Source organism: Spinacia oleracea, chromosome 3, assembly GCF_020520425.1.
Source record: "Spinacia oleracea cultivar Varoflay chromosome 3, BTI_SOV_V1, whole genome shotgun sequence".
In the NCBI taxonomy this organism is placed as follows: Eukaryota; Viridiplantae; Streptophyta; class Magnoliopsida; order Caryophyllales; family Amaranthaceae; genus Spinacia; species Spinacia oleracea.
The window spans coordinates 53011726-53038985 of NC_079489.1; the positions used below are offsets into that span (position 1 = coordinate 53011726).

General features: G+C 38.6%; 1 protein-coding gene across 1 annotated transcript; it reads right to left on the reverse strand.

The window, feature by feature from the left end:
* Nucleotides 1-2307: 2307 nt before the first annotated feature.
* Nucleotides 2308-6583, reverse strand: LOC110804950 (chitin-binding lectin 1). The gene is made up of 2 exons (XM_056840315.1): nucleotides 6314-6583; nucleotides 2308-5754 (listed from the first exon to the last, which is right to left on the reverse strand). The coding sequence occupies exon 2, from the start codon at nucleotides 5751-5753 to the stop codon at nucleotides 5280-5282; it is 474 nt and encodes a 157-aa protein (XP_056696293.1). The 5' UTR covers nucleotide 5754; nucleotides 6314-6583; the 3' UTR covers nucleotides 2308-5279.
* Nucleotides 6584-27260: the final 20677 nt, after the last annotated feature.

A 27260-nucleotide genomic window follows, 5' to 3' on the forward strand; every position in this document is an offset into this window, starting at 1 on the left:
AGTCATGCTGTTATTAAGCCTAGAGATGAGGTATATCCCTGTTTTATTTTCACAATAAACGTTGTAGGAATCATGTTTTTTTCTTGTAATTTTGATCACCACCTAATAGATAAGGAACACTGTTTGGCCATTGGATGTGCTTCTTTTTTAGCTGTCCAGGATGGGGCACAACTTAGCGAAGTATTCTCATCACCCCAGGTAGATTTGAGAGATGAAGATATGGTAATTACCGTGAACATACTTGGCCATCACCTAGAGAATGTGGTTTTTATTTAATAGTTTCTTTTTATACGCTTTGGTTAGGACAACAACAATGATGTGCATGAAGCATCAACTCCCATTCAAACTCTGCAACAAATGAAGCAGGTGTATCAGGTTCTTCATACAAGTGATCACACCAACATATCAGCGGAAGGCCCAAGTCCTATCTACCTAGACTGCTTGAGTTCCCTAACTCCATTGGAAAGACAAATATGCCAACATATAGCTCGAGAGAACATCGGCTACCATGCATACATGCCCCCAGGTTACCCAATGTACCTCACATTTGGAGAATCACATGTTGTGTACCCAGACTCAAGAGTTAAAGTCCACGTACGTATTATTATTTGCGTTGAATAATCTAATAGTATCAAATTGTTTGTTAACACAATTTTTTAATTGCAGTTTATTGACATGTACTTGTATGATCTGGAACGTCGCGCAATGCATGAAGGGAATACGAAGTTTATTTTTCCGACTTTATTCCAGGTAGTAAAACCTGTAAATAATGTATTAAGAATACTATATTTGGGTCATTTTATTTAGGTGTGAGTTCTTTTGACCAACAAACCAAACGTTTCTTATAGGCGGTTGTTCTGAAAAATGATGTACGTAACGTGTATGTGGCTAACGAAAACTTAGTTCAACATTCTTGGGAACGTACCGCTTCATATCTACCTGATGATTTGAGTCTGATTAGCACGGTTTGTACAATTGTTTAATGTCGTTCCTTAAATTGTAACTAGTTATTGTAATAATTTTGTTTGTTTGGTGATTGTAGGTGTACATTCCTGCATATGATTTTGAAAATGAATCAAGTGAGCATTGGTTTTTGTTGGTCATCAAAATACATGATAAAGAGGTGTGGATTATGGATTCCATTGGTGTTTAGAGTTCACCATTCACTCTCGCATTAGATCTGGTCAGTAAGAAATAAATTTTGCCTTGTTTACATTTTCCTGTAGTCGTTTAGAACAATTGAAATTGTTTCTTTAATGAGTACCAGGGATAATTTAGGAACTTACCAACCTACATGTTGGTCCATGAACAAATCAATACTCTAGTAAAATTGCTAACAAATCAATGCTATATTCTAATAGATGAGGAAGGCGTCAGAAATATTTAAGAATTATAGGTTGAATGCACTTTTTCAAGATGTTCAACACTTTGCTTATCATAAACCTCAATGCAAGATCCAACCGAACGGGTATGAATTATGATTTTCATATGTCACACTAGTCGTATCTTATTTAATATTCTCACACTAATCATTTAGTTGATGATGATTGATAATTTAATGTTTGTTTGTTCAGACATGATTGTGGCACGTATGTAATCAAGTATATCGAAGCTGGAAACGTTGATAATTTACCAAACATATCCTATACGGTAACAACTCTTTTTACGATATTGTTCCTTGGAAATTTTAACTATATGAAACACTGTAACCAAAAAAGTCCGAACTGCGTTTCCATTGATCGGTGTACAATTTAACCAAATTGCAGACAGCCGAGATGCGGGTGAAACGACTAAAATGTTTGGCCAAGCTCGTTTCAAGTAATTTCAATGATCGCGCCATTGTCAAACGATTGTCTTCTGAAGTTTTCAAGTAATTTCCAGTTTTCGGTTTCAGCGAGTAGGAAAAGTTGAACGTACATGTATATTTTGGACAGCAACGTAGCATGTCATACTGTAACCATTTTAGAATGATAGTTAAACTGATACATTTTGGATCCATAGTTAGATTAATGATACCTTTTGGAAAGGAACGTCCTTGTATGATTTGGAAACAATGTAAACAAAGTAACTTGCTTATAAATTTAATAGAAGCCAAGTACTCCCTCCCTTCCAAAGTGTTTGTTACGTTTGGATTTTTGCACGTTTATTAACGTGTATTTAAGATTCTTTTTTTAAATTGTTCTAGATTCCATAAATAAATCTGATTTTATCTTTCCAAATTCTAACACTTATTACTCTCCTTGAATATAGTGCAAATCTGATTTCATCTTTTATTGAAAAAAAAAAAATACCTCAATCCACTAATCCTTGAAACAACCAATGAGATTTTTGTATTATCAAAATGAACCAATAATTACAAATCACACAGATTGCTAACTTGTCATAATGTGACTTTTGGTTGCATCCTCATCTATAAAAACCAAACTAAATGGAGTATTTCAGTACTGCCAAAAAAAAAACTCCAATTCAGAAATTCTCATAAGACAACTTACAGAAAAATTATACAGTGGAAAAAACAATTAAGTGGAGAGCATCATCGCCTGCGTATTTTCCTTCAGACATGGATGATGGCTGGTTCATTGCCATTGAATCTGATGATGATGAAGACGTTGGAGATATGTTGATTGGGGACATATTTCCAGATCAACAAGGTAACGTTCAAGCACAAATCGATCTGAACACACAACCAGTTGAAGCACGATTCGATCTGAACACAGACCCAGTAGAAGCACAAATTGATCTGAATACAGAGCCGATTGAATCAGACCAGGATCTTTGGGGTTTGTGGCAACCAGAGGAGGAACAATACATACCAGCTCAAGATACTCAAGGTCAAAATCATCATCAAGATGGACAGGCTCACACAAATACAGCAGCAAATGCAGCAGCAAATGCAGCAGCCCAACAAGGGAGTCATCCCAGGGAACGCAGGCTCAGCAATCCGGAACGGCTCAAGATACTCATTTGGCTCTTGGAAAGAAAAGTTGCAGGTAAGCTCATACCAAATTCTATTAATCTTGTTGCTGACACATTTAATACAACAAGACAAACAATTAGTCGCCTGTGGAATAGGGCATTGAGGCAGAGACAATCTGGGCAAGATTATGAGGTTTATCACCGTTTACATAAATGTGGTAGAAAAAGAATCCAAGCACCATTAGACAGAATTAAATCATTGGCAATGGGTAAACGAACATGCATTAGAGATCTAGCGGAAATGCTCGATTTACGCAGTACAACAATCTGGAGGATGATAAAGAGAGGGGATCCATTACACCCCGGGCTGAGTGAGTCAACTAAAATTAAGAGGCTTGAGTGGGTGCTTCATTTGCTTGAGGGTGAAACCCCCTTAACAAAAACACATTGCTATCCGATGTTTGATTTTGTGCATTTGGATGAGAAGTGGTTCTTTCTAACTAAAAAATCAGAGAGATATTACTTAGCTAATGGAGAGATACCACAATCTAGAGCAGCACCAACAAGCAAAGATGTGCCCAAAGTAATGTTCACAACAGTTGTGGCGAGGCCGGTTTACAACAATGCAGGGGAATGCCTATTTGATGGGAAAATAGGTACATTTCCATTCACTTATAAGGAGGCAGCAAAAAGATCATCCAAGTATAGGCCAAAGGGGACAATTCTCACAAAAGTGGTGGAATCAGTCAACCAAAATGTAACACGTGACTTGTTGATTCATCAAATAATTCCAGCAATAAAGGAAAAGTGGCCAATTAATGGGCCAAAAACCATATACATACAACAAGACAATGCAAGGGCTCACATAACAGATGATGATCCAGAATGGCAGAAGCATAAACTCAAGATGGGTTCACATTTATTCTATATCAGCAGCCACCAAACAGCCCGGATTTGAACATTTTGGACCTTGGATTTTTCCGGAGTATTCAGTCGTCGATGCATAAGAAGATGCCAAATGATGTTGACATGTTATTAAAAGCAGTAGATGATGCATTTAATGAGCTAGACCACAAAACTCTAGGCAATGTTTGGCAGTCGTAACAAAATGTTATGAATGAAATTCTAAAGGTAAAGGGCTCAAATTGCTACGTATTGCCTCATGTTAACAAAGAAAGGCTGGAAAGAGAAGGTAATCTCAGAACTCGAGTGGAGGCTCCTAGTTGGGCAGTCAGGGAATGTTGGGATCACATTCACGCATATTATGACCAACTAAATGGGAATGCAGCAACTCAACAAGAAAATGCACAGAGGATAATAGATGCAAGTGAGGCAGAATTTAGAGTGCCAATTCCATTTGGAGAGGGTACATCTAATGCAAATAGGAATATGTGATGGGAATTTTAAAAGTTTTTGAATGAAAAGTTATGATGGCAGTGTTAGTTATTGAGGGAAATGTAATAGAAGTGTTAGTTTATGAGTGAAAAATGTTGTGGAAGTGTTAGTTTTGGAATGATAAATTGTAATGGGAGTGCTAGTTTTTGAGAATGTAATGAAAGATGAAGTTGAAATGAACAAGTTTTATTTTAAAAGAAAACATTTATTCGTTGATTAAAAACAGAAAGAAATGACTTAAAATCTCAGTTGTCCCCATACATCACCAAATTCAATTCCTACTCAAACATGTCATACTCAGAAAAAGCCTCAAATCAGTTAAAAACCGGTGGCTTAATGGCACGACATGCAGAGACATTGAAATTAAATTTTCAGAATAGAGAATTTCATCATCGATAAATAACAGAAAGAAGTGACTTAAAATCTCAGTTGTCCCCATACATCACAAAATCCAATTCCTACCCAAACATATCATACTCAGAAAAAGCCTCAAATCAGTTAAAAACCGGTGGCTTAATGGCACGACATGCAGGGACATTGAAATTAAATTTTCAGAATAGAGAATTTCATCATCGATAAAAAAAACAGAAATAAGTGACTTAAAATCTCAATTGTCCTCATACATCAACAAATTCAATTCATATTCAAGCATGCCAAACTTAAAAAGAGCCTCAATAGACCACCAACATGGGACATTAGAATCAGAAAATAAATCAAACACATATGGGACAATCAACAACACACAATCAAGGAGACAATCAACAACACACAGAGGATATCTATCCAACAATCCAACAAGTATACAGGGGACATCAACTAACAAAAGCAAATAAAATTCCATCACATTCAAAATAATAATATCCATAAATTCGAATACTACTCATAATAACCAACATTAATCTCCATAATCATTGCCCAATTTTTTGTTTCAGTTAAATAAAATAAAATACAGAGTAAGTTCAGGGGACTTAGCTCTGTGATTGACAACCATCACTAATATATCCATCAACACCAGCACCCGGAGAACCATCATCACCAAAATCATCACAGTCGTAGCCGTCATCAACATCAGGACCAGGAGGAGCAGGGGCAGGAGACTTAGGAGGCGGAGTAGGAGCAGGGGACTTCAGAGGGGACTTCAGGGGGGACTTCATAGGGGACTTCAGAGGGGACTTCAGAGGTTGATTGACAACTTCGTCACACTCTTTTACGGAGTCGGAACGGGTCTTTGAATCAGAGGTGGTTGCATATTCACCATTCCAATAATGCCAAGGTGTTTTACGAGCACGCCACCTTTTAGCCTCGTTGCTATAGGAGTGATTCCCATTGCAAGTTTTCGGAATGTCACAATAGCGATCCGAGCACTCATACGATTCAGATTGAGATGGGGACTTTCCGTCACCACTATCAGCAAAAACAACATCAGGATCGAGATTTTCCATCCTACAAAACAAAAAATAACAAAACATCAAAACTCAATAGATATGTACATCCTGTTCTTACCTTATGTATAACTATATGCATTTGTAATGATAAAACAACAAGTGGGACTTTTTTGCATTTCATGACCTTGATAAATACTTGAGTTGAGCCCCTTTCACATTTTCTCCAAAAGTAACGTGATTTATCAATTGTTGGTTTCACATATTTGTGTCCACCTTTACGAATCAATTGATAAGATGTCTTTTTATTCTTAGTTCACCATTAAAAGATCACTATTCTCCATAACCTTAAACTAATGTGTAAATCTATCGATGTCATATCTAAATCTGTAGTATTTCAAAGATAATCTAGATTGTCTTCCTTTAGCATCAATGTATTATATGCCGTATGAAGATAAGATTTGGTTTGAACAATCCGTATTTCGACAGGAAAACAAAAATTAATCGGTAATTTTACTCCATATCTAAAATTAATCAGTAATTTTACTCCATATTTCGACAATACAAACAAAATTATTCACAAAACAAAAATAAGAAAACATAAACATAAGAAAACTTACCAGATCTGACAATTTGAGAGGAGAGAGAAGTTGAATGTAGAGAGAGAAAGTTGAAATTTCTCGAAATTGCTTGAGAGCTTTTGATCGGGATGATGTTTAGACCATGAAACTATAAAAATTTCTCAAAAACTCGTATAGAAATACGCAGATATTGAAGAGAGAGAAGGGGAGTGTTCTTGCTCTTCGATGTTTACAAGAGGAAGAGATGAATGTGAGGAGAGAGAGGATGAAGCATTATAGGGTTAAAATAAGTGATGGTAGAAGTTGGGTCAAAGAAACCAACGGCAGTTTTACTCGGAAATTGTAAATGAAATTTATTATGTTGAAAAGTTAGACCAATTAGAAACAACTTTATAAATAGAAAGATTCCTCATGTAACAAACATTTTGAAACACTATTAAAGGAATACGTAACAAACATTTTGGAACGGAGGGAGTACATGTTAATGGTTTTGTGGTGGTTACCACTGAAGGATTTGGTTATTACCAAGCACCTTCAATAATAAATATAGTTCTAATGTGGCAGTGTTAGTTGGCGAATTAATGCTTTCTTTGAATAACCCCACCCACCAAGTTCTATTAAATATGCCGGCCCTCTGCTTCATTCGCTTCCTCTGTTTCTCAAAATTCTTTATTTTCACAAACTTAGATAAAACAAAGAGTATGGCATGGGTGAACCCTAATTCTTTAGGATCGGGTTGTTCTTCAAACGTCAGGGGGATATCGAATTCACAGATCAAGTGTGAGCATAACATAGATGCAGTCGTCCGGGTTGCAAAGAAAGGGCCAAACTCTGGGTGCAAATTTCTTGATTGTTCTAAATGGCCTGTAATTTTATTCTAGGTAAATAGGTTGATGTACCTTTTTTTATAATTACATACCGACCTAGTATGACATTGTAATTTCTTTTTCACATTCACAGCGGGACGACTGCGGTTTTTTCGAGTGGATTCCAAATAATGGTGGTATTGAAGAGCGTGAATATCAGACCTTGCAGATCTTGGAGAAGGACAAAATCATAGTTGATTTGAGATGGAAAATAATCTTTTGGAAGAAAAAGTAAAGAAGCTGCAACTGAAGAAGGAGAATTTGGAGGAGGATGTTCAAGAAATGAAGAACGAGCTATGCCAAACACGAATTGAGCTAATGAACTGTGCTAGGAACGAGAAGAATTTTTCAATGGCACTTGTTTTTTCGTGGCTATTTTTTGCCATTCTTGTCTTTTATCTTAAGTAGATATATCAAAAAGGAATTGTGTTGTTGTTGGTTAGTGGCAACGTTAGACGAAATTTCAGTTCATCACTGATTCATGAACACTTCTTTATTTTAGGTACTGTCCAATATATGTTTTGTTAATTATCAATATGCATCCGCAAGACTATTAACATTATGTTCTGTATTCCTGGAGATTACCACTCTTGGAACTGGTACCTCGTATGCTTTATTTTTGTGTTAGTCCTTCTTTTATGAAATATATAAGTATTGTCTTACCTTTTCTTTATCATTTCAAATGATAACTTCCCCATCCCGGTAAAGTCACTCATAAATCGCAAACAATCAAAGCTTGATTAATAAACACGGAGTAAATGAAGAGACAAATAAATTTCAACAATTGTGGTAAAGTCACTCATACTCATTAGTAAGTTTGTACACAACCCAAATAATTTGAAATGTTACCTAGTTAGTTAGTGGGTTCTTTTTCCGAAATTCACTTCCTCGCCGATTCATTAAAAATTCTTTTTCTTGGTCGTGACCAACAAAAGTGGAAGGTAATTACCGTTTGGTATCATAGGTCTATTATAATGCACTTCCTCGCCGATTCATTAACACTTCTATATCTTCTTTATTGAATGTATCTAGTAACTACCACTCTTAGATATGGTACCTAATATAGGTAGTTATATTTTGAACACCCATGTTTAAATTTCCAGAGGGTGAGTTACATATGAACACGGTTTAAGCTGCTTAGGTGCAGTTAATCTTTTTCCAATGGTTGTATACTTCTATCAAAAATGGTTTGTGAAGTAATTTATTTTTTTAAGCAGTTGAAACCGTTTTTCCCTGAATTCTATATAAGAAACCAAACTTATAAAAGATTTTATCACGTAAAGAACAAGCGGCGAGAAAGACAATGTTCAATTTAATATGGTCTAAGAACTAATCAATACACATCATTTTGAACTGGTTCGTACCAAGATAGTCAATGGTAATGACCATTATTGAAAAATATTTTGTTTAATATATTTAGATGTCCGATTTTTAGTTAGCCAACATATTGCTTCCATTATATATGGAAATGACCAAAGGAATATTTGATACTGACCAAGGTTTCAAAATATTTGGTTTCAGATCTTTAATTCCTTTATGTGATAATACATCTTGAAATATATACGTTATTTATGAACACTTTTCATTCTTGGTAGTCATCATGTTAAGTAGAAGGTAATCACCCTGCATCCCTAGGTTATTAACATTATACTGTGTGTCCCTGGCCATTACCAAACGTTGACATGGTACCAACCAGGCATCCAACGGTTCCGTCAAATCAAGACCAGTTTACATATTCTGTTTGTGGAGCCCACGTCATAGGGTTCTAAGAGCTTTTTCTCTTGTTTTCCTTCCGTCTACCTCTATTTAAATTGTTCTTCCATTAACAAACCTAGCTCAAAAACAAATTCGTCAAATTCCACAAATTTAATCAAGTTGTCTTCGAATTTTCCAATTAAAATTCCTTAGCTAACAAAATTCGGCAATTTCCCCTGTTATCAGCATGGTTCGCGTAGTGAAGCAGGTATTTTTTGAAAATCTTAAATTAGAGTAAGTTTATAAAATTTGGGGGATTCTTAATCTGGGGTTTAAAGATCAATTAATTGTTGCAGGTTGATAGACCACATGATTATTGTTATTGTGGAGCTCCTGTTTCAAGGCTAACTGCTTGGAGTCATGACAATTCAGGTAGAAAATTCATTGCTTGCAAGTACTATGATCGAGAAACGGAAACAAGGAGATGCACGTATTTCTGGTGGCTAGATTTTGATAACACTACATGGCAGAGGGATGTCATTAACCAGCTCTTGTTGGAAAAAAGGTTTATGAAAATCGAGATGAATGCTATGAACAAAGAGATTGAAGAGTTGAGGTACCCGAAAATGAGGTTCATGAATAGGAAAGGGGGAGCAGATCATATGTTACTATTCATTGGTTTCTTCATGTTTGTAGTCATTGTAGTTGCATTAGTGGTTTTATTCAAGTAGAATTAAGGTGTTGTTCGAGTATTCTTACGATAATAGTTCCATTAGTGATTAGAATTTAGGATGTTATGTTCGAATATTTTTGCGTAATACTGGAAAGAATGCAGTTTGATTGAATTACCTTTTGGTTGGCATTTCAAATTGTAACTTTCCCATTTCGATAAAGTCACTCATAAAACCAGTCAACTTTCCAAAGTTTCAAGCATGGGTGGTGAAAACTTGGTCAATCTGTAGTTATATCGGGAACGAAGTGATTTTTGTCAAAGTTATGAACTCCGACGAATCAAATAACTTAAAATGATACCTGTATTTTCATATCACCAAACATATTTTAGGAATAATTTTGTTGTTAACTAGTGGGGTACCTTATCCGAAATTAACTTCTCGAGTCATTCATGGGGTACCTACACTTATTTTACTTGGTAGGTGCCAAGAAAAGTTATGGAAATTACCTTCATGTTGTGTAAAACCTGGCTATTACCACACTCTGATATGGTGCCAACGATGCATTATTTATATGTAAACATTTGGCGATGTGTTAATGGATTATAGTTCCGTCTTTTTTGAACAACCATGTATGTATTTCCTGAGGGGCACGGTTTTATTTTCTGAGGGGTAGTTACTATTTTTCTCAATGTTTTTATTTGATAACTGCCATGTTTAAGTTGGTTGGTTTTTGAAGTAACCTTTTTTGTAAGCGGTTGAAACCGTTTTCTGACTTCTATATAAGAAACTCAAACGTATAAACGATTTCATCCTGTAAAGAACAAGCGGCAACAATGGCGTTGTTCAATTTCAAGCATTTTATTCTGTTCTTTGACAGTGAGAGAAATAGAGAGACAGTGGTATGCTAAAGTTTCCCCTAACTTTGCTTGTGATTATGCAATTATTTCCATGTAATTTTTTTTATATGGTACTGTTGTTTGTGATGGAAATTAACAATGTTTTACGTGTTTTAATAGCATATAACGCCCAACTTCAGTTATACGGTGCGTGACATTGTTCGTAGAAACATGGATCATGGGTTCCTACGAATGGCACATACAGCAAGGAGGTGGCACGTGCATTTGTGGCGTTCCAATGGGAACGTGGTTATCGGACTTGGATGGCAATAGTTCATTCTTAATTTGGATATTAAGAATGGATATTTTATATATTTCTATTACGCTATGGGTGGACGATTTAATGTAGTGCCTGAAGACGAAGACGGCGCTGGACCTGCTGGTGAAGATGGTGATGGACCTGCTACCGAAGATGGGGCGGGACCTGCTGCCAAAGATGGCGTTGGATCTACTGGAGAAATTCCCGCTGCACCCTCTGTTGCTTCACCCCCTGTCGAGGATGTCACGGCACCGCATGCAGCTGCCCCCCTTTTCGAGGATGTCGTTGCACCAGCCGCCGCTGCCCCCCTATCGATCCAGCCGCTGCACCCCCTACACCTATTGCCCAATAAGTGTGTGTTTACCGTATCCCCATTCAGTATCTGTATTCCGTATCCCCATAAAGTGTGTGTGTTTGTGTAGACACCTACTTTTGTCCCCATTCCCGAAAGGGAAGGTTCGATGATGAGAACGTAAATATCCACTTGACAACGCATCTCCTATAAAATAACAAATCTCAATTCCCCTTTTCATTTCACCCGAAACCTGCCATTTATAGAAACCTGCTATTTATGGAAACCTGCTAAAAATAGTAACTGTCGTAATGGGTGGTTGTTAAAAGTGGCAAGTCATAAAAGATAGAAACCTGTCAGAATTAGGTGTTGCACTCCAACATAAATCCTAAATGAGATAGAGATTATGAGAGAATCCTATTCCTAATATGATTCGAAAATAAGAGTCACGTATTAATTAAAATCCTAACGAGCCTAGAGTTCGTAACGGGCCCAGATGCATTCCATCATAAAATTAATACGCACTAAAAGACTCGATTAAGTCTCAAACACTCCGGATTCTAGGAATCCGAATCTGACAAAGAATTCTGCCAGACCCTATTTTTCAACGCCCAGCCCTGGGCGCCGAAATCTTTGACGCCCAGAGCTGGGCGCCGAAAATACCTAGGACGGATTCTCTTCCTAATCCGTTTCGTATTCAAATTCCTGAAAATCTATCTTTCTATGCCACTCTTTCCTATAAATAGACCCCTAAAGCCGACGTGAAGAGGACACAACACACAATTATATTCTGAGTATTGACTCTAAACCCCTAAGCCTAAGCCTCACGCTACAAAACTGATCACGCGTTCTGTCGCAATCGATCCATAAATCGAACAGAACGTATCCTGTCCCATAATTTGAGATTCGTTAAATAAAAGGAGAAATAGAAAAGTCAAAGTGGTTAGTTTTCTGAGAACCGTGACGCACCTCTCAAGGGTGCGTCGTAATGTGTCCCTTTTCCATGGTTTAATTGCTTTCCTCGCCTTTTTATGAACTGTTAAACTAACTAAAATCTGATTGTTCGATCACGCTTAATAAATATGATATTTTTGGGAAATTGGATTATCATGCTAGGTCCCTTAAAACAATCTAAATCAGATAATCGCGTTCGATCTAGTACTACATGTTGCATATTATTAAAATCAACTCAGATTAGTTTAATAGTTAACGCATGTCCCTTCAATTATTTATGCTGAGCTAGTAAGGATATCCTGCCTCTGGAGTTATCGAAGAGCGAGTACTCCTCTCGGTAGTTACAGTCCCCCGAACCCTCAATCTCTACCCTGCGGGTGTACGTTGAGCGATCCCCACCACCAGGGATCACAAGGGAACCTACGGCCGTCGTGGTCAAACAGAATTGCACTCCCTTTATGTCATGATAACCGGGTTTTGTCAGTTTTTCTCATTGTCGTTAAAAACTGAATGGCGACTCCTATATTACTAGTCAATTGGGTGTAAACTCACAGGAAATCCAATTACACTTGATTGGACAAAAAGAAGCGTCACACCCACGAGGGACGAGGTCACGCATTAGCCTCGCGCTTTTTCGACCCCCTCACAGTGGCGACTCCACTGGGAAAGTGAAGGAAATACTCGTGCTTGTAGGTAATCAAAATAGCCGAAGGGTGAAACGATCCAACCCCGCGTTTATTTCCCCATCAAGTTGGGACGACCTGAAAATCAGCATATTAATGTGAACGGGCAGAACCGCATAATGAATCTTGGCTCCCTCAGGGAGTTTGGACTAAGGATACCCATCGCCAATCGGGGGGTGCATACGCTTCGAATGTTGTCCACTCGGCACTTTCGCTAGTAGTACACTCGTCCCAAACCCAATCGCTCGCCCACTAGGTCCCTCTCTGCTGCATGCCCCCTTGGCTTGCACTTGCGGGATGGCCTCTTGGGCGAAATTCGTCTGTTGAAGACACTACCTCGACCGGGGCATGTGTTGGATCTACGATAGAAGCGGTACCAAGCCAGGCGCAAATAACTACCCATAGAAGCCTATCATAAACTACATGACATATTATTATTGCCTCATGATGGAATGTTAGTTATGTGTAGCGAAATATATGATTGCGTATGACAAACTATCCTAGAAAAACCAACGACCTTAAAAATTGCCCAAACATTCATAAACTAATTTGCCAAAGAGTTATACCGAAATACGTGTTCCGCAAACCCAAACGATCGCCACAAAAATAAGCGACGCTCGGGATGGCCTGTAACGAATCCCACAAACGCTGCACAATGCGTAAAGGACGTTATTAGGCAAGCACGCAAAATCGAAGTCGCATAAACAAAAGTAGACGCAAACAGAAAACGAGAACCAGCCAGGGACGCATTTTCAACGCCCCTGGCTGGGCGCCAGAATATCTCACGCCCTACGCTGGGCGCTGAAGTTGCTGCCTGTCCTTTTGGTCAGGCACAGCAGCCTCGGTGCCCGCGCATAAGAAAAACATACGTAGCAAAAAAAAAACGTTCGTAAAAAATTGCTGCGAGGGCGTACGAAAAGCACTCGATTCTAAAAGCGACTCATAAAAAAGAATAACTCTTTGCGTCGTTGTTAGGCCTCCTACGACGACAATGCTCGGCACCAAAACCGAACATGCTAATAATTATGAATGTCACACGGGCAAGTGTTTCGAAAATCCAAAAGAATGACCAAAAGAAAGAACTAAAAAGTGTACCAACAAAAGAAAGAGCGAAAAACCAATAGAGAGAGTCAAAGTCTAGACTAAGTAATGCTTGAAACTTTGGGGCCTAAACTTTAGCTTATCTTATGCATAGGACTGGTCCTGCCACTTGGTGCCGATCGGGAAATCAAAGGTTAGTACGTCTCGAAGATATATCTCCAACACCAGGTTTAGTGACTCCAAGCTCCGTCCGTCATTCCCCATTTCAAGGATCTCCGCTCCCCCAAACTCGATTCGCACCCTCAAACATGTCTATAGAAGAGCTACAGAACCAAATAACCCAAATGACCCTGCTCGTGAACCAACTAAAAATGGAAAACGAATCCTTAGCGGCTGCGCAAGTCAAACATTTTGCATTACTGGTCATTTGGCCTCCTGAAACCGAATTAGCCCAAAAATTCATTGACAATCTGGACCCAACTTACAAACAACATCTTAGATACTTGAGCCGTGATACCTTCAAGAGGGTTTATGATATGGGAATAAAGATCGAGGATGACCCCACAAAAACAGTACAACGCAAACCTGCATACAAGAGTAGCACCTACCGCAGGGGCCCCAAGCCCAAAAGGTCCATGCTGTAACCCGAAGGAGCCCGGGAAGGTGGACCCAAAATCGAAAGTTTGCCCCACTCGGGTCGACTTTGGTACAAGCCTTCGAAAGACTAACCAATCAAGGAAAGTTGAGACCTATAGGCCCCACCCGTGACCCTCCTGTCAAGAGCAAATATTGGGTCGAAGGTACTTATTGCAAGTTCCATCAAGGAAATGGGCATGACACCGAAAACTACTGGAACCTAAAAAACACGATCCAGGATATGATAGAGGAAATAAAACCTCTCCCCAACGTTGGCAAACCCAACAACAACAAGAGCCCACTCGACTCTTGTCACATCTCTCTCGACCTACCAGAAAATGAGAACTTCGACCCTACGGTGTACATTACACCTCAAGGTGCACCACTCGTTGTGGTTCCTATGGATCGAATCGAGAGAGAAGTATGCGGTGTGTGGGATGATGATGCTGAAGATATCTACCTGTCTCAAGAATCGGGCCAGGACCTCTTTACTGAAACTTGGCCCAGATTTGAAGTTTCCCATGACTGCCACACCTTGGATGAGGCACCCCACCTCACCAAGACTAAAACAGCTGAAATATTGGACAACCAAGCTTTATGGACATTGTTTAACGAATCGAGGCCTGTGGAGGATGAGACTGTGATGATTACCCTAGATTTACAAGATGAAGGTTTCGATCCAACCCGGTTAATCGCTTCTGCATCAACACTAGAAGAATCGAGAACGGATGGGTGAAGACATATCAGTGGGTCAATGTAAAAGGAATAGAATTCAAGATGAGTACCGGTGAAGGACCGAAGTTTTACGAGACTAAACCCAAGGCTTGAGCCACATAGAGCACCTTAATAAAAAGCGCCTAGTAGTTCTTTAGATTGGTAGAAAAATAATAAAGACTTTAGATGGTCCTAAGACCCCTTAGAATATAGGTTAAGTTTATTTCAGTGTGTTTTCCTTACTTTCCAAATTAATAAAGGCGTAATATTCCTCCTAAAAAACTTTATTTCTAACACTAAAAGAGCACCAAACGTACTTGCAAAGAGGCGGCCCACTCTAGGCCCAATAAAACAAGGCCCACTCGGTCTTGAATCGTGACATTGAAATTCATCAAACCCCAAAAGAGAACCACATTATCATATTACCAAAACATGAGGGTCTAACCCACGCAACCCAAAGAAATCAAAAGGAAATCAAATTCAAACAATACAAAGGTTGCTCAAGAAAAAACTGTTTCGAGTCACGAATAGAAAAAAAATCCGAACAAAAATGCATCTCACGCTAACAGTCAAAAAAGTCTCCGAAGTAGCCTCAAAATTGATTTTAAATACGAGCAAAAATCAAAGCACTAAAACAAAAAAAAAGAGAGAAATGCAAGAACACGTGAAGCAAAGCGTCAAAATTGACCGCCCAAATCATTTTCAACGCCCAGGGCTGGGCGCCGAAATCTTTGACGCCCCAGCCTGGGCGTTGAAACTCTTTGTCTGCCTAAATTTTTTTAGAAGTGCTCGTCATTTTATCCGCACATAACGGAAAAATAACGAACACTTGGGGGGTACAGCACGTATCCAAATAGGCTCACCAAAAAAATATAGCCATACAAAAGTAGTCGAATTTCATTTTTTACGCGACTTACGGCAAACAAAAAACGGCAGACGAAAATATTGATAATACTTCACTCATTTGACCGTTAAGTAATATGCTTCCATCTCAGGGCATAACGATCAAAATCCGGCATCTTAGAATTTATTCTAGCTAGAACTACGCGCGACCCGATTCTGACAAGATACGTAGGCAATCCTTACCAAGGATTCGGTCCAATAAAAAAAACATATATAAAATGTGCAAAAAGTGTTAGACATATAAAAATAAAAATAAAAGGGGAGAAACAAAAAATGAAAAATAAAATACGCCTTTATTAAAAAATAATAAGAAGGAAAACAAAGTGCTAAGAAATGAAAAAACAAACACAACTGAAATAAATAAAGGGCACCCACACCCTAGCAAGAACTACACTACTCTAGTTCTTCCGGATCATCAAATAAAGTCTTGTAGAGGGCAATGTTCGCAGGATCCACCCCCACAGTCTTCTGCGCTGCCCCTATATCAATCTCCATAAGAACCGGCTCCTGGACACTAACTTCCAAAGATGCCAAGGCTTCAGAAACATTCTCAGTTATAGCCCGCTCAGCCTCAAGGGCACAGACAATGGTGGGAGAAGGATTATTATCATCAACTAGAATAGTCACTGTCTCTACAGGCGGCTGAGCCTTCCTAACCCATACATTGTTCCGGCGACGATCTCCGCAAGAGCTTTCATTTCTTTTAACAACAGCAGACCCCTTCATGTTAGGCATCTTTTTAGGCCTGGAAATGGAACGGGGAGGAACTTCCTTTCGCTTTCGATCAGGACGAGCTTTCACAGTCTTAATACCATGGGTACGAGGTTTGGCAGAATCAGGACCCTCATACTTAACACGAATACGAGGTATCAAAAGCTCAGCCGGCTCCCCATTTCGAGCCTCGGTCCTCACAGCTTTATCATCGGAGCTCATCCACAACTAGTAGTTTTCAGAAAGACCCACAAAGCCATTTGTAGCTACGGCCCAACGCGGGAGACCATCATAATACTTAGCCCACGCTAGGACCCGTGCTTGTGAAAAGGCCGCTACTTTAGGTGGTACCGTATCAGAAAGGGGGATAGTCTGCCTTAAACCGTATTGACGCATGACTCGGTAAGGGAAAATATAAGTGGGCCGAGATAACCCCAACAAAGAAACATAAACCGATACATCAGAACCCCCCGTCATAGTAGTCAAACCCCACCATGGTACCACCCACTTAATAGAACAGATGCCATGAGTAAAAAAGGAGGCCCATTCGGCCTCGTCCTGGCCTCGGTGCAAATATTTTCGGTTACCCAAGGCTATAGGGCGATAATGTTTAGGATCGGCAGGAGCTTCCAAGAGCCTAAGCCGTTCCACGAGCCAAATCTGCAAAAAACGGGTACGATCAAAAAACATAATAAAAAGAAAACGGTTCCTGGGGCGCAGTTTCAACGCCCAGGACCAGGCGCCGATAATTCTAGCGCCCAGCCCTGGGCGCTGAAACTCAGCCCCAAGGCAGGACGAATAAAAAATATATATGCAAAAAACGTATACGTGCGCAAAAAAATCGATTACCTGCAGTAATAAGGGGCTTCCCTTAAAATATTCAGATTTGGCATCCTTCTTTAGCTCATCCGCACTCAGCAAAGTCTCGGCAACAACCAACGGCATAATAGAATAGCAACTTTCCATCTGGTTAATCAAGGGGATCAACCTTATGTCACCGAACTCACCATTGTTATTCGACAGCAAAAAATGATTCAACAAGCAAAATACAAGGGCTTGAACATTCAATTTATGTTCGGTCATATTCTTACTAGGCCTAAAGTGGTGTTTTATAAGTTTTGCCAAATTAACCTCATCACCTACAACAATCTCAGCAAGCATGTTAGCATCTAGTCCTAGGAAAGCCCCTATGGTTGTTTTACTCTCTTCAATAGTGTCAGGAGTGGCAGGGGTAGCATTAGTAGGATAACCAAGGATCGCAGCAAATTCATCTGGCAAAGGACATATTTCGTTGCCCCGAAAGACAAAAACATGATGATCGGAATCCCAAAAGCTTAGGGCTGCGTGCAGAAAATTATAGTCAATGTTAATTTGTTGTAAGCCTAAAAGTGCCTCTAAGTGGTATTCTTTCAACAAGGCCTTTTCTGTAGGAGTAAGGGCCCGTACCCAACGCCTAACAGCCCGTTGGAGTGAGAAAGTAGGAATCGACATGACGAAAGCAAGGGGTAACTAAAACGCAGCAAAGAAAGAAGGAAATTGAGAGTGATGGAAAATAGGGACGTATCTAGCCCCTATATATAGCTGAACACATCAAGTGACATCCTGATCCCATTCGGAAACGCGTTAAGAAATCCGAAAGTCAAAATTCGTCAGGAAAGGACTTTCAGCGCCCATAGCTGGGCGCCTAAATAATTAACGCCCAGCCTTGGGCGCCGGAAATGTAGCCCAAGGCCCAGATTTCACAAAACGCGGAACAGGAAAGGACTTAAAACCGTGTTGCCAGACACGAGGCCCCACTGCAATTAAGATTAAGCCCAAAAGCACCTTTAGCTCCTAAATAGCAAAAATGAATGTTAGAACTTGGTCGAAACTTAGACTTGTCTCAAGGAATATGTGTACACTTTTCAAACCAAATATGAACAAAATAAATATCAAGGTCATTCTTCGAAACACCAAAAGAATATTGTTAAGTCGTTGGTTTCTCAAAAAGAAAAATGTTTGTCTGTCAAAAGATTAATCCGGGCCAAGCTAAATCGGATGTTATTTGAAAATAAACTTTGTCGCCCGAAAACTGAAGTCGCACTCCACGACTTCGCCAAAATAGCACACCACTATAAAGGCCGCTCGCACGTACGAGCGCGACCCCAAATATGATTAAAAGACGTTATAAACGTCCCCCTCTTGGCGAAAAGTAACCGACAAGCCCAGGTGCTTGGGGGCTCGCGGAAAAAATATATACTCCAACAAAGAGTGTGCGGAGTCAAAATCGTATTTCTGGACTACGCTATACACAGTCCCATGTTTGGGTAAGCTCAAAAGAACGGGTTTCGACCTCAAGGAAAGGTCGCCGTTGACACTTGTACATAGTCTCCTAATCAAGGACCCAGGTAGTGGCAAAACTGAGCCGAAAAGACTAGCTCAAAACCACGAAAGAAGATGACCACAAAACAATGGTCCGTCTAAGCACATTGTCAACCCACATTCAGGTTACAACTAAATCCGAGCATCCCTCGAAAGAATTCGCTCCTGCGAGAATGAATAAGAAAAGAAATTCTCAAAAGAAATCACGATGAACAAAAGCAATAGGAACTTTCCCATCTTCAGCGGGCAAGACCGCGTCACCAACCACGCGAGTTCCAAGTCGAAAAAAAACGAATTCAGGGATGTCCACCCTTAGCGGACAGGCTCGCCATCTTCAGCCGGCGTGGTCTGCGTCACTAACCGCGCAGGTCCTTAGTCGCTGCAGCGATAACTTTTTTTTTTGGTTTTCCGTTTTTCCCAAAAACGATGTGAGTAGCCTTTGGTTTTCCGTTTTTCCCAAAAACGATGTGAGTAGCCTTTGGTGTTCCTTTTTTCCCAAAAATGATGTGAGTAGCCTTTGGTTTTCCGTTTTTCCCAAAAACGATGTGAGTAGCCTTTGGTTTTCCGTTTTTCCCAAAAACGATGTGAGTAGCCTTTGGTTTTCCGTTTTTCCCAAAAACGATGTGAGTAGCCTTTGGTTTTCCGTTTTTCCCAAAAAACGATGTGAGTAGCCTTTGGTTTTCCGTTTTTCCCAAAAACGATGTGAGTAGCTTTTGGTTTTCCGTTTTTCCCAAGAACGATATGAGTAGCTTTGGTTTTCCGTTTTTTCCAAAAAAGAGCGATGTGAGTAGTTATTGGTTTTCCGTTTTTCCAAAAAAGAGCGATGTGAGTAGTTTTTCCTTTTTTCCAAAAATTAAAGTATTGGTTTTCCGTTTTTTCCAAAAAGAACGATGTGCTGGATTTTCCTTCGTTTTACGTCCCGTAAAAACAAGAGGGTTTTCTCGTTTAGCTAACCCTGAAAATGAGAATCTTTAAAAACGTTTTTACCTCGTGATTGGGCTTGGCCAGGCCCAATTACACTTTATAGCTTTGATTTCGAAAACATCTGTAGCTACTCCCAATGACAAAGTGAGGGAGTTTCTACGCATCTTTAGATACTCCCAATGACAAAGTGAGGGAGTTTCTATACTATCCGTTGACAAATCCCAATGACGCGTGAGGGATATGTCGACACTTCAAGTGATGACCCTTAAGTCAAATGTTATCACTCGGGGGCTCGTGAGACCCTCGCAAAACAGGTCACATACACCATGGCTTGTGTGACGCACTCCGTCCAGTACTTTGACCATCGTCTCGTCCCGAGACTCAGTCAAAGTGGGGGCTAACCGTAGACACCTACTTTTGTCCCCATTCCCGAAAGGGAAGGTTCGATGATGAGAACGTAAATATCCACTTGACAACGCATCTCCTATAAAATAACGAATCTCAATTCCCCTTTTCATTTCACCCGAAACCTGCCATTTATAGAAACCTGCTATTTATGGAAACCTGCTAAAAATAGTAACTGCCGTAATGGGTAGTTGTTAAAAGTGGCAAGTCATAAAAGATAGAAACCTGTCAGAATTAGGTGTTGCACTCCAACATAAATCCTAAATGAGATAGAGATTATGAGAGAATCCTATTCCTAATATGATTCGAAAATAAGAGTCACGTATTAATTAAAATCCTAACGAGCCTAGAGTTCGTAACGGGCCCAGATGCATTCCATCATAAAATTAATATGCACTAAAAGACTCGATTAAGTCTCAAACACTCCGGATTCTAGGAATCCGAATCTGACAAAGAATTCTGCCAGACCCTATTTTTCAACGCCCAGCCCTGGGCGCCGAAATCTTTGACGCCCAGAGCTGGGCGCCGAAAATACCTGGGACGGATTCTCTTCCTAATCCGTTTCGTATTCAAATTCCTGAAAATCTATCTTTCTACGCCACTCTTTCCTATAAATAGACCCCTAAAGCCGACGTGAAGAGGACACAACACACAATTGTATTCTGAGTATTGACTCTAAACCCCTAAGCCTAAGCCTCACGCTACAAAACTGATCACGCGTTCTGTCGCAATCGATCCATAAATCGAACAGAACGTATCCTGTCCCATAATTTGTAGATTCGTTAAATAAAAGGAGAAATAGCAAAGTCAAAGTGGTTAGTTTACTGAGAACCGTGACGCACCTCTCAAGGGTGCGTCGTAATGTGTCCCTTTTCCATGGTTTAATTGCTTTCCTCGCCTTTTTATGAACTGTTAAACTAACTAAAATCTGATTGTTCGATCACGCTTAATAAATATGATATTTTTGGGAAATTGGATTATCATGCTAGGTCCCTTAAAACAATCTAAATCAGATAATCGCGTTCGATCTAGTACTATATGTTGCATATTATTAAAATCAACTCAGATTAGTTTAATAGTTAACGCATGTCCCTTCAATTATTTATGCTGAGCTAGTAAGGATATCCTGCCTCTGGAGTTATCGAAGAGCGAGTACTCCTCTCGGTAGTTACAGTCCCCCGAACCCTCAATCTCTACCCTGCGGGTGTACGTTGAGCGATCCCCACCACCAGGGATCACAAGGGAACCTACGGCCGTCGTGGTCAAACATAATTGCACTCCCTTTATGTCACGATAACCGGGTTTTGTCAGTTTTTGTCATTGTCGTTAAAAACTGAATGGCGACTCCTATATTACTAGTCAATTGGGTGTAAACTCACAGGAAATCCAATTACACTTGATTTGACAAAAAGAAGCGTCACACCCACGAGGGACGAGGTCACGCATTAGCCTCGCGCTTTTTCGACCCCCTCACAGTTTGTGTGTTGTGTATATCTATTAAGTGTGTGTAATCTGAATCCCCAGTAAGTGTGTGTATTTCGTATTCCAAGACAATTAAAATTCAGGGTTTGTATTCCGTTAATAGATTTAATTCCGTATGGGCAATGTTTGAATTCTGTTTATAATGCATTGTGTAAAACAACTGAATTGCCAGACTTTTAACATGAAATTGTGCCTTGTTTACATTTGTGTATTGTCATATAGAACAACTGAAGTTGTTTGTTCGGTAACTATCGAATAATCGAAGGGTAATTACCAACTTAACATCAATAGGACTTAGAACTAATCAATACACATCTTTTCCTCCTGGTATGTACCAAGAGAATAATAGGTAACTAGTATTGAAGCCCGTGCGATGCACGGGTTTATAATGAAAAGTACAAATTTATCTTATTATATCATCGTATACAAATAGGTAATTATAGCCATAATAGAAAGTTAAAATAGGTCATTTTTTAAGTTGGATTATAAATGTGTTCTCAATATTTAAAATGTTTATGCATAAGTCACTGATAGAAAAAATGAGTTATATAATGGTTAGTTCAATTATGGTAAAACTCGAGTTAGTTATGCATGTGATATGAACACAATAATTACATATAATTTGTATTTATATAGACTCACTCTGTCCTTATTTTTTCGCCTCATATTCTATTTCGTGCATTTTTAGAGATTGTTTCATTTACCACTACATACGATTTTTAGAGATTGTTTCATTTACCACTACATACGATTTTTAGATATTGTTTCATTTTCCACTACATACGATATAGGTTGTGGAATCATAATCCATTAGTTGATGGAATTAAATTCTTTTCAAAATAAATTATAAATTACACTCCCACCATTTCCCCGCATGCATGTTGCATTATTAATTAGCAAATTCTTGGTGTTTGTGCTTAGTTAACAGCATAACTGATTTGTGATTTATTATTATTATTTTTTTCTAATTTTATTGTATTTCATCAGTTACTCTTTTTTTGCAATAATATTGAGTATATCTATAACAAATGTGTTAAAATTACTAATCATATCGTCGTTGCTGTCTTTTTTCCGTTTATTATCATCCGTCTTCTTTTTCTTCATTCTCTTTGCAAAGCCTTTTCACTTGATTCTGTATTCATAGCTTTGTTATTACGTTAGGTGTTTCCTGAGAGTAAATGAGATTGGAAAATGACTTTTAATGTCTTTAAAGAATGAAAAGGATATGTACAAAACATGATAAAAGTAAAAGTAGGATAAATTTACGTTGAAATCTACTATCCTTTTGTTCGTTATCATCTTTTTAAACATTTATCTTATCACTATTAGTAGTATACATGGAGTATAAAACATGGAAGATATATTCGTATGGAGTGTTTTAAAGATAATAATAATTTTATATTAATTATAATCTTTTTAAAATTTTATCTTATCATTATGGGTAATATATTATAGGGATGATTTTGCAATGACTACAATAATTTCGTAGCCACTCTAATAGTAAATCAAGACCGTACATGTCGTTAACCAAATAATTAATGTAAATTAAATTGTCTTTTGCGTAAAACTTAAATATACAATACACAAATCTAGCAAAATTAGTAATTCCAATAATTAACCTCTTCCATGGAATTTTTTCTAAAAATCGATTTCATTTTCCTTGGAATCTTGGTTTAGGGTCATTGTATATGATTGTCGATCTTCCTTAAAAATATATACAAAGTATTGTGTATGATTGTCATTTTGTCGATCTTTAATTTTGCATATTATTTTTCTAATCGTTTATAACAACACCTATCGACGATATGTAGGGGAAGAAATATGACTATACTAATATCTTGTACGGGAAGCAAAATTACACTACAAGAAATTGTACCATTAACGACGGGAAATCCCGTCGCTAAAGGCCAATAATCGTTGATTAACGACGGGATTTCTGTCGCACACCTGTCATAAAAGGGGGCCGTCGTCGTTAATGTAAAATCTCGTCGTTAACCCGTCGTAAAAGAAATTTTCGACGGTTGTTCCCGTCTTTGTTTGGTTATTATCCCTCGTCGCAAAAGCCTTATGCGACGGGATTTTTGACCCGTCGTTATTAAGTTGTCGTTAAAGATACAAATTCTTGTGGTGATATGACTATACTAATATCTTATTACGGATAAAAAGATAGTAGAAAGCAAACCTGATATATTACGTTGTTTAACTTGTTTTGATGCATAAAAGCATCGAATGAGTAAAATGATAAAATTATAGAAGAAAAATAATCAGTTTCCACGTCGTTATTAAGTTGTCGTTAAAGATACAAATTCTTGTAGTGATATGACTACACTAATATCTTATATTACTGATAAAAAGATAGTAGAAAGCAAACCTGATATATTGCGTTGTTTAACTTGTTTTGATGCATAAAAGCATGGAATGAGTTAAATGGTAAAATTATAGAAGAAAAATAATCAGTTTCCATTAAAGAAGTATATTCTACAAATGTTTTTAAAACTTCCGTTATTAAAAAAAATGAATGGCTAAGATTGTCCCTTGAGATTTAAAGGTTAAACAATTTTGTTAGAATATTTTATTCGTATCGAATGTAATCTTTATTATTAAGGTAATTGAAATTACAATCACCACTAATTTTTCGGGTTTGGTGTAATTTTCACATCTATATTGTAGTTCGTTGTGCAGGATAAAAGACAACCTTTTGTCCTCAATGGAACCGTAGTAGTCTACTATAATTTGTTGCATCAATCGCCCTCCTTGAATTAAAGTTTGTGCTTCATTTTTTCTTGTGTACAACTTACATCTGTAATACTCCATCATCGACTTTTGCGCTGAAACACATTAAAGAATTAATATGGGTGAGTTACTTAATCAAGATGAAATCAAGCACAACAAAAACTTAAATACAATAAATGAAAGGTTATGATGCTTTAAACCTTCAAGCCAACAAAAACTTTGTTAGGTTATGATACATATAACTGAATATAAATCATGCGGAAAAACCATTAAAGCCAGGAATCCAAATTAATTGCCACATAACAATAAGCATAATTTAGGATGCATACTCTTTGTAGCGTGCCCTCCCTTGCTGCGCCCGAACCGAACAAGAACAAGTCTTTAGGACTCCAAGTGTCGTCCCTCCGTAGAAAGTCCACAGCACGTCCGGATCCGCCTTAGGTTTGACTAACTAGACTCGCCCCAAAGGTACTATGATTTTCGGTTCTATGAGGCAAATAGATGACTGAATTTTATGCCTAAAACTCTCTTGAATACTTAGAAAACTCGTTATAAATTGTGACCATTAATCACCTATTTATAGGATATGGAAAAGGTATTGGAATCCTACTAGGAAACGAATTAATTAAATTTGAATTTAATTAAAACTCTATTAATTAATTTATCTAGTAGAAATAGGAATTTAATCTTAAACGAATCCTACTTGATTTAGGTTTCGTACGCAAGCACAAACACACACGAGCATGACCCGCATGCGCGCAGGCCATTTCCGCGTATAGCCCACGAAGCTATGAAGCCCACGCGTGCTGCTTGGTGCCCGCAGCCTAGGCGCGCGCTGGGCCTGGCCTTTGCGCTAGGCCTGGCGTGGCCTTGGGCTGTTTGTTAGGCGCGCAAGGCTTGCTGGACGTGGGCCTGGCTTCGCGCTGGGCCTTCGTCTAGCAAGATCGTCCGATGCTAATTCGTACGACGCGCTTCCGATTAATTTCCCGATTCCGAAATTCATTTCCGATACGAACAATATTTAACATTTCCGATTCCGGAATTAATTTCTGTTTCGATCGAATATTTAATATTTCCGTTTCCGGAATTATTTTCCGATTCCGATAATATTTCCGATGCCGACAATATTTTCGTTTCCGGCAATATTTCAGATTCCGGTAATATTTCCATTTCCGATACGTACCATGTTTCCGTTTACGGCAACATCTACGAATTAGATAATATTTATATTTCCGATACGATCCATATTTCCGTTTCCGACAATATCATCGTTTCCGGAGTATTCATTATTTGCCTTTGACGATCTCAGCTCCCACTGAAAACAAGATCCGTCGATTCCGAATATCCATAGATGGAGTATTTAATGCCATTAAATACTTGATCCGTTTACGTACTATTTGTGTGACCCTACGGGTTCAGTCAAGAGTAAGCTGTGGATTAATATCATTAATCCACTTGAACTGAAGCGGCCTCTAGCTAGGCATACAGTTCACTTGATCTCACTGAATTATTAACTTGTATTATTAATACTGAATCGCATTTATTAGACTTACCATTAAATGCATACTTGGACCAAGGGCATTATTTCCTTCAGTCTCCCACTTGTCCTTAGGGACAAGTGTGCATTTCCTAATTCCTTTGTCACTCGATGCTTGCTCTTGAACATAAGGTAAGAGTTGTCATCCTTATTATGTCCAGAGGTGTTTCTCGGTTTCAGAGTTCAACTGATCAAATAAATAGATAATCATAGCCTATGATCCATCTGAGCACGGCCATGCATTTTACAGTTTCTAGCTCTCTGAGTGGCCTTGTACAACTTTCAGCATCTCATCCCGATTTATGGGAGGACAATCCCAATCTTGCGATCTTGAGATTAGACTTCGTTTGATAGGTGATTACCCGAGCGTTGCCTTTATAGCCTCCTTTTACGGTGCGACGGTTGACAACGTCAAAGTAAGCAGTTCTCAAACAAGTAATCTCAAATCACTTAGGTATTGAGGATTAGTGTCTAATAATTTTAATGAAATTTACTTATGACAGATTTTCATCTCTTACAGTAAAGTTTCATAGGTCGGTCTGATACTAGTCTTCCCAAAGTAAGTATCTATGCAAATGATTGCGACAATGACATGTCCACATAGTTCAAGAAACAGAACTACTAGTCATCTTGCATTCTAGTCGTCTAACGTTTTCTATGCGTCCAGCTTTATAGAAAACTCCAACCAGGGACCATTTTCAACTTTTGACATTCAAGTTCACTTGATAGACATTTCTTAGTCACAGGACTGGTCCTGACAGTCTATCTTGAATATATCGTCAAATTTGAAGGGACTCATCATTTAATAAACCACAAATTAAATGGAAAAATGAATTCTATTCATTAAGGTCAATGGTTAACCAATAATGTTTTACAAAGTATTAAACTCTAAAATTTTAAAACATTAAATAAGGACATCAAAGCCATTCTCCAACATGCTTGATTCCCATAGCTGCAGTGTGCGAGTTGTGGTTCGCCTGCGGCAGAGGTTTAGTTAATGGATCTGAGATGTTGTCATCAGTTCCAATTTTGCTTATCTAGACTTCCTTTCAATCAACAAACTCTCGTAGAAAGTGAAATCTACGAAGTACGTGCTTGAATCTCTGGTGGTGTCTAGGCTCCTTTGCCCGTGTGAGGGGGTCGAAAAAGCACGAGGCTAATGTGTGACCTCGTCCCTCGTGGGTGTGACGTTGTCAGATCAAGTGTAATTGGATTTCCTG

Coding starts and splice junctions, on each gene's coding strand:
- LOC110804950 (XM_056840315.1), bottom strand. CDS start 5,753: ATGGAAAATCTCGATCCTGATGTTGTTTTTGCTGATAGTGGTGACGGA.